At 35.0% G+C, this 15,510-nt stretch overlaps 4 protein-coding genes across 4 annotated transcripts in view; all 4 read right to left on the reverse strand.

The window, feature by feature from the left end:
- The window catches only part of LOC127164542 (zinc finger protein 160-like), a 115,800-nt gene that overhangs the window by 63,219 nt on the left and 37,071 nt on the right, over positions 1-15,510 (reverse strand). The gene's annotated exons all lie outside the window — the stretch shown is intronic.
- LOC127164223 (gastrula zinc finger protein XlCGF8.2DB-like) lies at positions 1,313-6,692 on the reverse strand. The gene is made up of 3 exons (XM_051108029.1): positions 6,635-6,692; positions 5,885-5,969; positions 1,313-2,667 (listed from the first exon to the last, which is right to left on the reverse strand). Exons 2-3 carry the CDS (start codon positions 5,967-5,969, stop codon positions 1,739-1,741), a joined length of 1,014 nt encoding a protein of 337 aa, XP_050963986.1. The 5' UTR covers positions 6,635-6,692; the 3' UTR covers positions 1,313-1,738.
- On the reverse strand, positions 7,085-10,908 carry LOC127164183 (gastrula zinc finger protein XlCGF57.1-like). The gene is made up of 3 exons (XM_051107961.1): positions 10,855-10,908; positions 10,048-10,180; positions 7,085-9,196 (listed from the first exon to the last, which is right to left on the reverse strand). The coding sequence occupies exons 2-3, from the start codon at positions 10,130-10,132 to the stop codon at positions 7,845-7,847; spliced, it is 1,437 nt and encodes a 478-aa protein (XP_050963918.1). The 5' UTR covers positions 10,133-10,180; positions 10,855-10,908; the 3' UTR covers positions 7,085-7,844.
- Positions 11,260-14,303, reverse strand: LOC127164247 (gastrula zinc finger protein XlCGF49.1-like). The gene is made up of 2 exons (XM_051108082.1): positions 14,096-14,303; positions 11,260-13,561 (listed from the first exon to the last, which is right to left on the reverse strand). The coding sequence occupies exons 1-2, from the start codon at positions 14,178-14,180 to the stop codon at positions 12,873-12,875; spliced, it is 774 nt and encodes a 257-aa protein (XP_050964039.1). The 5' UTR covers positions 14,181-14,303; the 3' UTR covers positions 11,260-12,872.

Here is a 15,510-nt window from a genome sequence, read left to right on the forward strand (position 1 = left end):
AAATTAGGTCAGAGGCAATCAAATATATATACATGTTGTCCAAGGATGAGCAGAAAATATTTTAAAAATGAATAATGAAAGGAAAATGATTATTTATCAACATTTTATGGTCTACTCTCCTAACTATGAGGAGCAGTGACCTCAACACCGTCACAAATATATGTGTTTCTTATTGTTACAGGGTTGTAAACTTGCGACGTACGGGGTTGAGTTATTTACTTCATTTATTAATAATTTTAATGAAAAAAAATAAAATTAAATATTCATTGTTACAGCAAATAAATACCAAAATCATGACAACTCATATTTTTATTATATAAATATACATTTTGATGTAATATGTGCACTTAAACTTTAAAACAAGCATCCTAAATCAGAAATTGCACCCACGTTTCCATCAGAAAGACCGTAGCTATGTTTCCATCCAAAGATGCCAACTTATGCGCAAAACTGAAATATCGCATTTGCGCATAAAGCACCGTTTCCACCCAACGAGACAAAGAGAACAAAATTTTGGTATCACCGGGGGGAAAGGTTGTAGGGTAGTTCGTTAGTTTTCCCTCTTTTCCACGATTTTCTTCACTTTTAAATGCCCGCATTTTACTTTCAGTTTCGAATTAGCGGCAATACGGCGTCAATTGATTAACAATAAAACAGGACAAACTCACTTGTATTAAACATAAAATGATTCATTTTTAAGGAAAACGAATAAAAAAACAAATAAATAAGAAACTATGTGTTCTTCCAATGAGCTTCCAAAATCACCTTTTTGGAAAAGTCACATGTGAAAAGTGTTTCCATCGTAGTTTATGCGCATTTTTTTCTTATCGGATAATAAGTTTATCCTACTCACTTGTATCCTACTCACACATTTTTAGAATTATTATATGTGCATCTTAGCGTTTCCATTCAGAGTTTTTTTGTATGCGACATTCCAAAATGCGCATAAAAACAGGCTGATTGAAACACAGCTCGTGTTAGGTATGCAGATATGTTGACAGAAATAAGGGGGACGATATGAGAGAGAAACAAAACCAAAAAATAAAACTGAAGGCAATGTATCCCTTCAAATGTGTTACAGTCTTCAACCCAGTCACACCTTGTCACATTAATATTTTTGAAAAAATATAAAGACAAATAAAGCATTTTCTTTTTATAAAGAATGAAAGCATTTTCTTTCTGATTACTATCATATTAAGAACTAAAACAGTAAAACTGTGGTTTTAGTTAAACTTTTAAATAAAACTTTTTTTTTTTTTTTTTTTTTTTTTTTTTTTTTACAAAAATAAAGAGACCATATAGACAATTTGTGTATTTTAGCTTGAGACCTGTAAAACGTGAAAAATATGATAAATTTACATTTATTACATTTGTTATTATTCTGTCTGTATTAGGGACACATAAGCAGTAGATAGATGTTTGTCTTATAACAAGTTCTGTGTAAAATCCTTTTTAAACCCCTCTCATTTTGTCTGTTACGGGGTTGAGAAAAAACATGTCTGAATCTGAAAAAGAAAAAAAAAAGAAAATAATTAAAGGTTGTTCATGTTTTTTGGAGGTTTAACATGTGCCTAAAGGTGAAGAACGCAAATAAAACAAGTGATCATGAAGGTAAACAATCACATTTGAGTAAACGTAGCCTTAATTTCACACAGATACATATTTTCTGGTTCCAATTTTTATTACCACTGCCACAATTAAATTGGCTTCCTCCAGATGTAAGTGATTTTTGAATTGCTCATAATTTCTTTACAGAATGAGTATGCAAATGAAGCTTCAGGTCTCTTCGATACGTGAAACTATTATCACACTCAAGACACTTGAAAGGCTTCTCTCCAGTGTGAATATACATGTGAGTCTGAAGGTTTCCTTTTTGCGAGAAGCTTTTTCCACACTGTGGGCAGTTGAAAGGCTTCTCTCCAGTGTGAACTCTAAGGTGAATTTCAAGGTTTGCTTTGTTTGTGCAGTTCTTTCCACAGTGATGACAGATGCAAGGTTTCTCTCCAGTATGAAGTCTAATATGAGTGTTGAGGCTTCTTTTATGCATGAAATTCTTTCCACACTGATGACATATAAAACAGTCCTCTTTTGGGTGAATCCTCATGTGTTGATTAAGGGTTTCTTGACATTTGAATCTCTTTCCACATTTACTACATATGCAAGGCTTCTCTCCTGTGTGAATGTGCATGTGACTCTTAAGACTTTCTCTTCGTGAGAGGCTCTTCCCACACACTTTGCAGTTGTAAGGGGTCTCTCCAGTATGAATTCTCATGTGGGCATTAAGGTTTCCTTTAAGTTTAAAACTTTGTCCACACAGTTGGCAGGTGTAAGGCTTCTCTCCAGTGTGAACTCTCATGTGGGCTTTAAGGTTTTGTTTTTGATTAAAACTCTTTCCACACTGTTGACAGCTGAAAGGCCTCTCTCCAGTGTGAACTCTCATGTGGACTTCAAGGTTTTGCTTATTAGTGATATTCTTACCACACTGACAGCAGGTAAAATGACTCTTAGACTTGGTCTTCTGGCCTTTTGTTTGTGAGGAAGTATTTTCAGTCTTTGAGGATTTTTCTCCGCTCTTGAAATCATGACATTTCTCATCCTGATTTTTCTCTTCCATTTCATTCAGTTCTTCTTTCAGACTCTCCACTTTCACTGGAATCATGTCTACAGCTAAAAAAAGACATTAAAGCATTAAAAAACAAAAGCCATCAAATCCAATATGTATGCTAGGAGCTATAGTTTGATACTAAAAGAAAAATTCACAAAATCTCTTCTCAATATTGGTTGAAGATTTTTTTAGACATATTCTGACAAAAAGCAGACTAAAAAAGCGGACAGTTGTCGGCGCCGATAGTCCAGTGGTTAGTGCAACAGTGCTGCAGGCGACCCGAGTTTGATTTCCGTCTTGAGGTCCTTTGCTGATCCCGCCCCCCTCTCTTCACCCAGTTCTTTCCTTTTGCATTTTCAGATAATGCAAAACTACATGTTTTGTATGTCTCTTGGTATGTCTCCAACACAGCCAGTTCAGGTCTTTCAATATCTACTAATGAGTTGAATCAGGTGTGTTAGATGAGGGTGATATACAAAATGTTCAGTGCTGGTGGTGCTCAAAGACAGCTTTAAAAAACCCATTTCTATAATAGTACAAAATCGTGTCCTCTCAACCATGTATTTTGCAGATAAACATTATTTCAATCATGATTTAAGCCCCATCACAAGAGAGAAATTATGTTTATTAATGTTTATTAAAGTTATATATCTCGAGTTAAATGTTTTGACAACATAGAGCACGACGGCATGAGAATTATGTTGGCATTTGTGAAAAAGTACTAGCATGGTTTAGGTTAAGGGTGTCCAACCCTGCTCTTGGAGGGCCAATGTCTAGCAGAGGTTAACTCGAACCAGCTTTGACTGGAAGTTTCTTGTTAGTCTTAATAACTATGACTAGCAGGTTTAGGTGTGTTTAATTAGGGTAGGAGCTAAACTCTGGAGAACAGTGGCCTTCCAGGAGCAGATTGGACACCCCTGATCCTACACATCAGACCATTACCAATTCATTGGTATAAATGAAGAGACATCTTTTAAACACATGTATGGAGTGCCACGGGGCTCAGTTTTAGGTCCTCTGCTTTTTTGCTCACATTCGCTTCCCCTGAGGGACCTTATCATTAGTTTTTAATGTTATACTTTACATTTTCCTGCAACCTGACAAAACTTCAAACCTCTTCAAGTTAACGAAGTGTATTATTGATGTAAAATATGGTATAATAGTAATTTTCATCTAATAAATTCTACCAAACATAAACAATTATTAGATCAAAACCCTCCAAACATAAGCTGCTACATCTGAATTTGTACTGCACAGAGAATGTATTATTACTAACAACAGCATTTGTAAATTCAAATATTCAAACAGTTTAATTTAAATTATTAAGTTGCAGTGTAACTACTATAGCACTGGTGGTACATTGCCATCTCTGAAAACAACCACAAGCAGTGCTGTTCATCACTTACACAGGACATGAATGTTCTAGTATTATTAATATATAAAAGCATTAAACAAAATTATACACATTATTATTGTAACATTTTCACTATAAAATACTATAGTATACTACTATAATAAAACTCCTGTACACTTGTCTTCACTGGAAAAAAAATGTACGAATATGGATTTTGATTTTTCCTATTATTACCCAAAATATGGTGTTGTGAGCATTAAAGGAGAAGTCCACTTCCAGAACAACAATTTACAAATTATTTACTCACCCCTTGTCATCCAAGATGTTCATGTCTTTCTTTCTTCAGTCGTAAAGAAATTATGTTTTTTGAGGAAAACATTTCAGCATTTTTCTCCATATAATGGACTGATATGGTGCCTCGATTTTGAACTTCCAAAATGCAGTTTAAATGCAGCTTCAAACGATCCCAAATGCGGTTGTAAATGATCCCAACCGAGGAAGAAGGATCTTATCTAGCGAAACGATCGGTTATTTTCATTTTAAAAAATAAAATTTATATACTTTTTAATGCCAAACGCTTGTCTTACTCAGCTTGGACTGTTTTTGTTCCGGTTCGTGACAGTTAGGGTATGTCGAAAAAGTCCCATCTCATGTTCTCCCTCAACTTTAAAATCATCCTATATCGCTGATTTACCTTTTTTGTTAAGGATGCTTGATCTTTTTTGCATGTTTACGCTGCAAAGACTGGGTCGGAACTTCTGCAGCGATATAGGATGATTTTAAAATGATTTTTGAAGTTGAGGGAGAAAATACGATCTGAGTTTTTCGACATACCCTAACTGTCTTGAGCCAGAATACACAGAGATCAGGGAGAGAAAGGCAAGACGAGTATTTGAGATTAAAAAGTATTTAAATTTTATTTTTTTAATGAAAATTACCGATCGTTCCGCTAGATAAGACCCTTCTTCCTCGGCTCAGATCATTTACAACCACATTTGAGATCATTTGAAGCCACATTTAAACTGCATTTTGGAAGTTCAAAATCGGGGCATCATAGCAGTCCATTATATGGAGAAAAATGCAGAAATGTTTTCCTCAAAAAATAATTTCTTTACAACTGAAGAAACAAACAAATGAACATCTTGGATGACAAGGGGGTGAGTATATTATATGTGAATCTTTGTTTTGGAAGTGGACTTCTTTAATGAGTAGACACATAATGTCTGTTTCATTCATACTCATAGCTGGAGGGCGCCCTCATGCAGAAAATCCTCAAGTGAGACTCACATAAGTAATAAAACTTATGGCATTCCAGGAAATACCTTATATAAACAAAGACATATTGCTGCAGCTGAATAAAATGCAGATAGAGCTGTTTCACCTGATGAAACATCAATACAATAAACATACAATTGTGACAATATATGGTTTACCTGTTCTTCAAGATATTTTTGGCATTTTTGTAAGAATAAAGACTCTTACAACAATGCTAATCGATGTAACACTCTATCACTGTATAAAATACTATAAATACAATTATTTTTGCCTCATTTTGTGATATGAAACCATGTCAGATCACAAAAGGATGTTATTTCAAAGCGCTTGCTTTTTTGCCTTATATCATCATCAGACCAAATAAAAGTCTTCTTCACACACTGCTGCCTAAAATCACAAAAGGTCACGGGAAATAAAATCCTCTGACCTAATTTACACTTTTATTCAAGCTACTTCTGTATTATTTTTACCAATTTAGCATGTGACTTGTCATAATAACAAAGTAAAAGTAGTAGTAGTAACTACTCAGGTGCACTTGAAGATAGCATTAGTATTTGCCTGGTTATGTAATCTCAGTCAGTCTGTCCACATGAGGTGAACCACTCAAGGTCAAATTGTAACTCACTTTAGCTTTGAGAATGGAAACTAACCTGTTTGTTCCTCAAAATCTTCATGTTTCACTCTGAAAGCTTCTTCAATCTTCATGTCTTCACTCTCCTCTTTAATAAACGGCATCTTTGTAATAGTGTCACATGAATTATAGTTACTTCACCAGGAATTTTCTGTGTGTTTGGATATTGTCATGTTTAAGAAGAGAATAATTAAAAGAAAGAAAAACACATCTAAACTAAATGTCTGTGTGCATCTCAATCAGTTCAGTAGTCAGCATATTGGCAAGAATATCAATCCAAAGTGGTCATAAATGGTATGATGAAACAAAAAAAGACCACTCAAACTAGCTCTACAAATTCAAAAGGAACCTAAATTACACCGAAAGGTAATATGAAAACGTACACGTTTGTAAGTTATTGTATTTTCACCATTCTGACCAGCAGGTGTCGTCAGCGTGCGGTGAGTTGAGTGCTTCGAAACATTGAATCATTTTGTAAAGCAATTGGTTCAGCTCTTTAGGAGTTTTGAAAAGCTACGTTTCTCTCATCACTACTTGTGACCGAATTGGTGTTTATAATAAACTGTTTCACGATGTAGGGAGCGAAAATGAGAGGCACCTTTTCTGTTACTCGTGTTTGGATGTGCTTTATTCACAAATTGATGTTGGATAAAGCATTAAATGTTACGTTTAATAATAAATGATTCATTTTGCATCGCTTGTAATATCTATAGTACTTACTAAACGGTCTGCATCTATTTAAACCGCTTAAATGCTTAAGAATACAAACCTTTCCTCAGTCGAATCACAAAAGATGCATGAGCGCGGCGCCGTCTTATGACGTCATATCGCCAGACCAAATAAAAGTCTTTTTCACACGGCCTGCGTCCCGATGTTCAAACTATCTATCCCAAATTCTATAATATACAGTATTATTTAGGGCAGATAGGGTGGATAGTATGCACATTGGGACACATGGACGCTGCTGCCTAAAATTACAATAGGTCACATGAAATAAAATCGTCTGACCTATTTTACATCTAAATTTAAATACATTTTGGCCAATGTCCTGAAATGGTTTAAAAATAATTTTGACTAATAGGCAAAACTATCCATACTAGACATCAATGTATTAAAATGCAACAAGTGACTAAAAATGTAACATGAGTGTTATAAGAGTGTATGAGTTGTTTTAAGTTGATAAAAGTGAGGTACAAAGCCATGCTTACGAAAGAAATAATAGTTTAGCAAGCAAATGTTTTACTGACAATATTAAGCATTTGGATGAGAAGCTTTTTATCATATACATGACATCGTTGTTACACATCAAACATGAATTTCAATTGTATATACATTTGGTTGTTTAATTTAAGGAAATTATCAATGCAGATTATTATTGGAGACATTTAAAAAAGATTGTTTACTCATAGCAACTGCAGCCTCATAGTATAATGTCACGGATAATAAGTTTGGTCAGAAGGCAATTATTATTAATGGCATCCCTAAACGAAAACATGTAATGAATAAACAAAATCAGTTTGCTCATCACTTCTACTGTGTTTAGGAGTCCACTTCCTTCCACCCCCATCAGTGCTGCATCCGCTAGAACTGTCATTCCTCTTAGCAAATCATCAAACCAAAACATGATAATCTATAGAAGGCTACAAAATATTATGTAGCTTTGCAGGTTCCCAAGAGCACAGTGGCCTCTATAATTGCTTAATGGAAGAAGTTTGGAACAACCAAGACTCTGACCAAACTAAGGGATCAAGGAATGTGGTTAGGAACCACTGGTACAGCGTCATCACTCATACTTTTATACAAATACTGTGCTATTCAATTGAAATCACAGGGAATCCACAACAACTACTCAATATTTAAAACTATAGCAAAAGAAATGGTCAGGAACATGAAAAAAGGAAAAACAAAGCTTCAAGGCAGTGAAGGATGCATTATGATGAACACTTATGATGAATTAGTTTTATAGGAATATCGCCTGTTTAGATGATTATGGGCCACATTCGTGAATGTAATTTTGATTTCACACAGATACATACTTTCTGGTGCCATTTGAAATTGCTAAGCCATTTAAATCTCTTTTTACAAAACGAACAAGAATAGGGTCTCATATATACATGACTTTTCATATGTATCTTTAAGTGTGATGGCAAAAGACTATTTTTGTTACTCTGATCACAATTAAAACGCCTTCCTCCAGAGTGAATGTTTAGTGGATTTTTTAAACTGCTCCTTTTTGTAAACGTCTTGTAGAACTCAGAACATTTCTTTCCAGAATGAGTTTGCGAATGACATTTCAGGTCTCTATTATTTGTGAAACTCTTTTCACAATGAAGACATTTGTACGGCCTCTCTCCAGTGTGAAGCCTCCTGTGAACCTCAAGATTCCCTTTAAGTGCGAAACTTTTTCCACACTGAAGACAAGTGAAAGGCTTCTCTCCAGTGTGAAGCTTTAAGTGAATGTTAAGGTTTCCTTTTAGTGCAAAACACTTTCCACACTGTAGGCAGGTAAATGGTTTCTCTCCAGTGTGAACCCTTATGTGAGCTTCGAGGTTTCCTTTGTTCTTGCAATTCTTTCCACAGTGATGGCACATAAATGGGTCTTCTCCGATGTGAATTTTTACATGATTCTTCAGATGTTCCATGTCTGTGAAACGGCTTCCACACTGATGACATATAAAACAGTTCTCTCTTGAGTGAATCCTCATGTGTTTATTAAGGGCAGTTGTAAGTCTGAAACACTTTCCACACTGACCACATGCAAATGGCTTTTCTTCAGTGTGAGTTCTCAAGTGGGAATTAAGGGCTCCTTTATGTTTAAAACTCTTTCCACACTGTTGGCATGTGAAAGGTGCCTCTCCAGTGTGAATTCTCATGTGGACCTTAAGGCTTCCTTTTTGAGTGAAACTTTTTCCACACTGTTGGCAGGTATATGGGCTTTCTCTAGTGTGAATTCTCATGTGGACTTTCAGGTTTCCATTTCGACTGAAACTTTTTCCACACTGTTGGCAGGTGAAGGGGCACTCTCCAGTGTGAACTCTCATGTGGGCTTTAATACTTCCTTTTTGAGTGAAACTCCTTCCACACTGCTGGCAAGCATAAGGCTTCTCTCCAGTGTGAATTCTCATGTGGACTTTAAGGTTTCTTTGATGATCAAAACTCTTTCCACACAGTTGGCAGGTGAAATCACATCGAGGTGTAGTCCTTTCAATCTGTGAGCAACTAAAAGATTTTTCTCCAGTCATGAAATCATGATGTTTCTCAAACTTATTTTTATCTTTATTTTGATTCAGTTCTTTCAATTCTTGACTCTCTTCTTTCAGCACCACCAGGTCTATAACAAAAACACAACTTCATTTTAATGGCACAAATCAACATACATCCAAACGTTTAGACATGTCGTCTCAGCATACAATTAAATGGAGTGCCACAGGGCTCAGTATTAGGTCCTGTAGTTTTTAGTGACAACATCATTAGACTTCACTGTTGTGCCAATGAGGTAGATCATTTTCCTGTCTGGCTTTCCTAGAATTGTTGAGGACTCTCTTAAATCTTCACTATAATGCATCTTTTCAGCCAAGCATAGACTCTCATTCATAAATCATGGTTATGCTGCATTAGTCAGGTTTCCTGGAACCAACAACACTTCTTCTACTCAATTTCTCTGATTTAAAGCCACACTATGTGACTTTTGAGTGAGTGTACATAATAAACTCCATAAGTTAAAGTATAATATAAGATAAACATCTTCCATGTGTTTTTTCCTTAACCTAAATCACTGTTATAAGCCTATAATAAGTATTTATATTTACAGTTGTTGGGATGGATTTCCAGAGAAAACTTATGAAGTATATGCATACTTATGAAGTGTATCTTGAAGCCATAAGAACTGAACCTTGAACTGTAAAGAAGACCTTAGGATGGACTGCACAGAGAAAAAACTGTTTCTGACAGCAACATTTGCCAAATTTAAATGAAACACTGCATCTATGTGGACAAATGCTTTTTGCAGTTTTTGATGTCAAGTCAAAATTTTCAAGATTTTCAAACATGTATTTGCTTAAGAAAACATGACAATATACAGTTACAACTCTCTCTTTTTTTTTCATTTGATTTAGTTGCTTTTAGTTTGTGCACCAAATACAGTTCAATAGGGATCATTCCATTTTGAGACTGAAAACCAACCTGTTTGTTTCTCAGTATCTTCTAGTTTCACTCTGAATGCTTCTTCAATCTTCACGTCTTCACTCTCTTCTTTAATAAATGCCATCTTTATTATGCTGTCATGTGGATCTCAGTTGCTGCACCAGGAGTTTCTCTGTGTGTTTGACACATTATCATGTTTAAGATGAGAATAGGCTAATTAACAGAAAGAAAAATAAATTCAACCTAAATCATCTTAATCAGTTAACTATTTCAGTAGTCAGAGCACTAGCAAGGGTGTCAGTCAGAGTGATGGTTAATAGTCTTAAATGTCCTGATTGGCCAAAAACAATCAAAATTTAAATTTACAGTCACTTCATATTGATTAATTTAATGACTTTATTTGTAGATTACATTTAATAGATTATACTTTAATAAAAAAAATGTAATTGGTTTAAGTTGTCGTTACACATTTGTGTTTGTTTACGCTCTTTCGAGCATCAAGTCTTAAGCATGTAGTGATTCAAACGCTTCGAATCAATGAATCATTTTGAGACGCAATTGGTTCAATTGACTCGGAATTTCAAAAAGCTCCGTTTTTCCGTCACTACTTACCAGTGCCCAAATAGTATAAACTAATTAACGATACATATAACCGGAATGAGGTGAACCTTTTCATTTACTTGCCTGTGAATGCGGTTTACTCACAGAACATGACGGTCATTAATATTAAATAAAACATTACAATGCTATATTTATTGCATTCATGATTAGTTCATTTTGCATCGAAAAGAATGGACTACACTGTTTGCAACGCTTTAAATACTGTAAATGACTGAAAACACAAACCTTTCTTCAGCGAAATCACAACAGATGCAGGAGCACAGCGCAGACTTATGACGCCATATCGCAGAACCAAAATAAAAGTCGTGTTCACAATCACAAGTTGTTCGAAATCACAAAAGTGCATAGAAATGTATAGACTATAACAATGAACAAAAAAATAAAATTATGTAAACAGTATTCAGTATTAGGGCCCTAGACTAAAAACACAAAACTGGACTAAGTCCAGATTTAAAATTCTGAAAATTGGTTTCTAATTTTTTTTTTTTATTATTATTATTATAGAAAAGACTGAGTTTGATCTACAAAAAGTGCACAGTGAAACAGACCTGTTGCACCTCAACCCTCCGGAAGAAAGATAAACATGTACACATGTATTTTTGTTTGTTTTTAATTATTTATTAAATCAGAACGATGTTGTAACATTGGGGATGAATTAAAGAAAAACACATTGAAAAGAGATGAAGAAGAATATCGAAAGATGTCTTTGTGTGAGCTTATTTTACTTATTGTATGTCATACATAACAGAAGTGATAGGGCTTGAGGGCACATTTTCCCAAGTGAGAAAGCATAATGAAAACAAGGTAGTTTGTCTCAGTGAACAAATCAACATTGTTTATTTCTGAAAAATATATTAAAGGCATCACTGTATTTAAAGGAAACTAAAATATGGGACTAAAAACAAACTTTAAAACTGCTGAAGTTAAACCATGTACATTCAACTAATCAGAAGCACATTCCCCCTTCAGACTTTTGGATCAGATACTGGTTCTCGATATAGGATGGCCGAAACCCGCCATCACTTATGACTGCCTTCGAGTTTGTATTTCTGCTGGATGTAAAAGGGGCTATTTTTCAGCACCTGACAAAGTTTAAATAAAAAAAAAATAAAAATATTATATTGTGTCAAACATGGCCTGGAGATGAATGAATGAATCCTCACTCTTTGGTTTAATCCTGAACTACAAATTAAATGGAAAATGGGTTTCAATATGCTTAAAGAAATTGCTCACCCAATAATTTTAAGGTGCATATATTAGATTGTTGATGTTACTTCACCCATAAAACATATTTTTTTTTCTGTTCTTCTTGTTCCTCTTCAGTGATTCTGCATGTTAACAGCAGGTGTTTATCACTAATGCTCAATCAGCACTTAAAAGTTTAGTTCACTTCCAGAACAATACTTTACAGATAATTTACTCACTCCTTTGTCATCCAAGATGTTCATGTCTACATCGCTGCAGAACTACAGTCCCAGTGTTTAAGAAGTGAACATGCAAAGAAGATCAATCACCCTTTATAAAAAAGGTAAAACAGCGATGTAGGACGATTTTAAAGTTGAAGAAAATGAGATGGGAGTTTTTAGACATACCCTAACTGTATTGACTTGGATTACACAGACTACGCATGCACATCGCAGTGACGAGACAAGACGAGCATTTGAGGTTAAATATATATATAAATTGTCAATTTGTTTAAAAAATGACTTATCATTTTGCTAGATAAGCTTCTTCCCAGCTGCATTTAGAGCCATTTGAAGCTGCATTTAAACTGCATTTTGGAAGTTCAAACTTGGGGGCACCATTGAAGTTCATTATATGGAGATAATTCCTGCAATGTTTTCCTCAAGAAACATAGTTTCTTCACGACTGAAGAAAGAAAGACATGAACATCTTGGATGACAAGGGGGTGAGTGAACTACTCCTTTAATGATCTCATCAACTCAATATGTAGTGTGCATTATATCAACACTTAATAGTGTTAATTTCATGAGCCCATCTAGAATAACCCACGTGGGGGCCTTCATGAAAACAAAAATGGCTGCGCCCCACGACGACTGTGCTGGATGGAGCCTAACTTATCAGGTGTATCTGTAAGTGTGATGGCAAAAGATTACACTGATCACAATTAAACATCAGTCTTCTTGTGAGAATTTATGGTTATTTTTACATCTGAAACTCTTTCCGCGGATCACATCTGAATGGCCTCTCTCCGTTGTCAATGTTCATGTGACATCCAATGTTTAGTTCTGCTGTGAAGCTCTTTCCAAAGTGTTTGCAGGCTTTTCTCCACTGTGAATTTTCATGTGGACTTTAAAGTTTCCTTTTTGATTAAAACTCTTTCCACAATGTTGGCAGGTAAAAGGCTTCTCTCCAGTGTGAATTCTCATGTGCACTTTAAGGTTTCCATTTTCAGTGAAACTCTTTCCGCACTGTTGGCAGGTGTAAGGCTTCTCCCCACTGTGAATTCTAATGTGGGCATTAAGAGTCTGTTTATGTGCAAAACTCCTTTCACACTGAGGGCATGTGTAAGGCTGCTCTCCAGTATGAGTTCTCATGTGACTTTTAAGGCATCCTTTTCGAATGAAACTTTTCCCACACAGCTTGCATGTGAAAGGCTTCTCTCCAGTGTGAGTTCTAATGTGCCTTTTAAGCATGACTCGTTGAATAAAACTTATCCCACATTGAGGACATGTGTAAGGCTTCTCTCCAGTGTGAATTCTCATGTGGTAATTAAGGTTTCCTTTTCTGTTGAAACTTCTCCCACACTGTTGGCAGGTGAAACTTTTAGTTTCTGTCTTTTGAGCTCCTTTTTGTGAGGAAGTCTTTCCAGTCTGTAAGCAACTAATTGATTTTTCTCCAGTTAAGAAATGGTGATCTTTCTCATCATTTCCATGCAGTACTTCTGTCTCCTCTTTCAGCACCTTCAGATCTATGGCAAAAATAGGCAAATACAAGTTAACCACATTTTAATGTCACAAAGAAATAAACATTAAACCAACACAAAGCATCAGAACAACATGTATACTAGATCCACATGCACCAATATATTAAGAGACGTTACATTTACTTTCTTAAAGCACAGATCACTTTACCACTGTCACCCAAATGTTTTCCAATTTTATTTTATTTTAAAAATTAAAAGGTCAAGGAGTAAAGGGCACACAATTGTATTTCCATGCAGACTGATTGAAAACATGTGCTTTCAAAGTACTGGTTTGACACAGCAAGCACTTGAGGATGAACAAAATATCACTTGTAGACAACAAGGGTAACACTGATCACTCACCTTTATGATTTGCTTTATGCAAAAATAATATTTTTCTTTGATACTGTTTTATAACTATGCCTAATTAACAACTTTAATTAGAGCGCTCATATTAACTTATAAAATATTAATCATTTTTCAAAGAGAAACATTTTAAGTATCAGATGACTGATTTCAGCTTTGAGAATGGAAACTAACCTGTTTGTTCCTCAGTATGTTCTTGTTTCACTCTAAATGTTTCTTCAATCTTCAGGTCTTCACTCTCCTCTTTAATTAACGCCATCTTTAGTGTCACATGGATCTCACGTGGATTGCTTCATCAGGGGGTTCCTCTGTGTGTTTGGATACATTATCATATTTAAGATGAGAATATAATTGGATAGAAATAAATTAAGATCCAAACTAAATCTCTGGGTGCATTTCAATCAGCTCCGTACTTCCATAGTCAGCACACTGGCAAAAAATCAGTGATAGTGATAAAGAAGTCAAAACTAGAACTGTAAATAAATAAAAGAACAAAGAAGTGCACATGCACTTCATATTTGTATATTATACTTAATGATCATGTTTGTGTTCTCCTCGCATTTACACTGTTCTGACCAACAGGTGTCGTCACCGTGCGATGATTCGAGCGCTTCGAATCAGTGAATCATTTTGCGAAGCAATTGGTTTGACCGCATTCGCGTTTACGATAAACTGATCGATGATACTGGGAAAGAAATGGGACGCACCTTTTCTGTCACTCATGTGCGGATAGACTTCAACGTTGCTCCACAAAAATAACGTTCATCAATATTAGATGTTAAAGTCAGTAATAATTCTCTCATTACTTCGCTGGTAAGAGCTATACTGTTGTCTGAACGGACTATATCGAAGCAAACACTTTAAATGTTTAAAAACACTCACCTTTCTTCAGCCGAATCACAACAGATGCAGAAGCGCGGCGCTGCCTTATGATGTCACGTTGTCACCCAAAATAAAAGTCATGTTCACACGCTGCTGTCTAAAATCACACAAGTGCAGAGACGTGTATGTGTTTATATGCTTAAGAATTATAAGAAGCCATTAATGATCAGTAAATACAATATCTAATCAACAAAACCAAACCAGATTACATAAAAAGCACTGGAGCAAGCAGGATTTACATCATTAGTAAAAACAAACAAAATTCAGATTACCTGTTAAATAAATAAAACAAAATAAACCAACAAACTAATATTGGTTTTGAATGTAAGATTGATTTTAACATGCTGCATATTTCCATATAGATTAACAGCATGATCGTAAGTGGGAGAATGATTGATATACTAGATTCTGATTGGCTGGAATGTGTGATTAAACCTGACTACACCAATCTGTGCATTCAAGCTTTTTATCTCCATTCTATATTAATGTATCATCAAACCTTACTGTCTTTTGTAATGTATGTCTTTTGTATTGTAACTCTCCCCTTTCAGGACCATCAGCTCTGAAGCATAAAAAAAAGTGCAGTTTAATAGTACAAATCAATAGAATTATTTACATATAGAATCATACTTCATTTACTTACTTAATTTCTATAGTCAATTATTTGTTGCTTTTGCTGTTTCTGTTCTATTCTAATCCGAGTATTT

This window comes from Labeo rohita, chromosome 4, assembly GCF_022985175.1.
Source record: "Labeo rohita strain BAU-BD-2019 chromosome 4, IGBB_LRoh.1.0, whole genome shotgun sequence".
NCBI classification, from domain to species: Eukaryota; Metazoa; Chordata; class Actinopteri; order Cypriniformes; family Cyprinidae; genus Labeo; species Labeo rohita.

What these genes read in the sequence shown, in the direction of transcription:
- LOC127164223 (XM_051108029.1), bottom strand. Translation starts at nt 5,969, where the DNA reads ATGCCGTTTATTAAAGAGGAGAGTGAAGACATGAAGATTGAAGAAGCT. An exon ending in AGATTTTGAGGAACAAACAG is followed by an intron (nt 2,668 to 5,884) that starts GTTAGTTTCCAT and finishes GTCTTTTTTTAG; the next exon opens with CTGTAGACATGATTCCAGTG.
- LOC127164183 (XM_051107961.1), bottom strand. Translation starts at nt 10,132, where the DNA reads ATGGCATTTATTAAAGAAGAGAGTGAAGACGTGAAGATTGAAGAAGCA. An exon ending in AGATACTGAGAAACAAACAG is followed by an intron (nt 9,197 to 10,047) that starts GTTGGTTTTCAG and finishes TTTTTGTTATAG; the next exon opens with ACCTGGTGGTGCTGAAAGAA.
- LOC127164247 (XM_051108082.1), bottom strand. Translation starts at nt 14,180, where the DNA reads ATGGCGTTAATTAAAGAGGAGAGTGAAGACCTGAAGATTGAAGAAACA. An exon ending in ACATACTGAGGAACAAACAG is followed by an intron (nt 13,562 to 14,095) that starts GTTAGTTTCCAT and finishes TTTTTGCCATAG; the next exon opens with ATCTGAAGGTGCTGAAAGAG.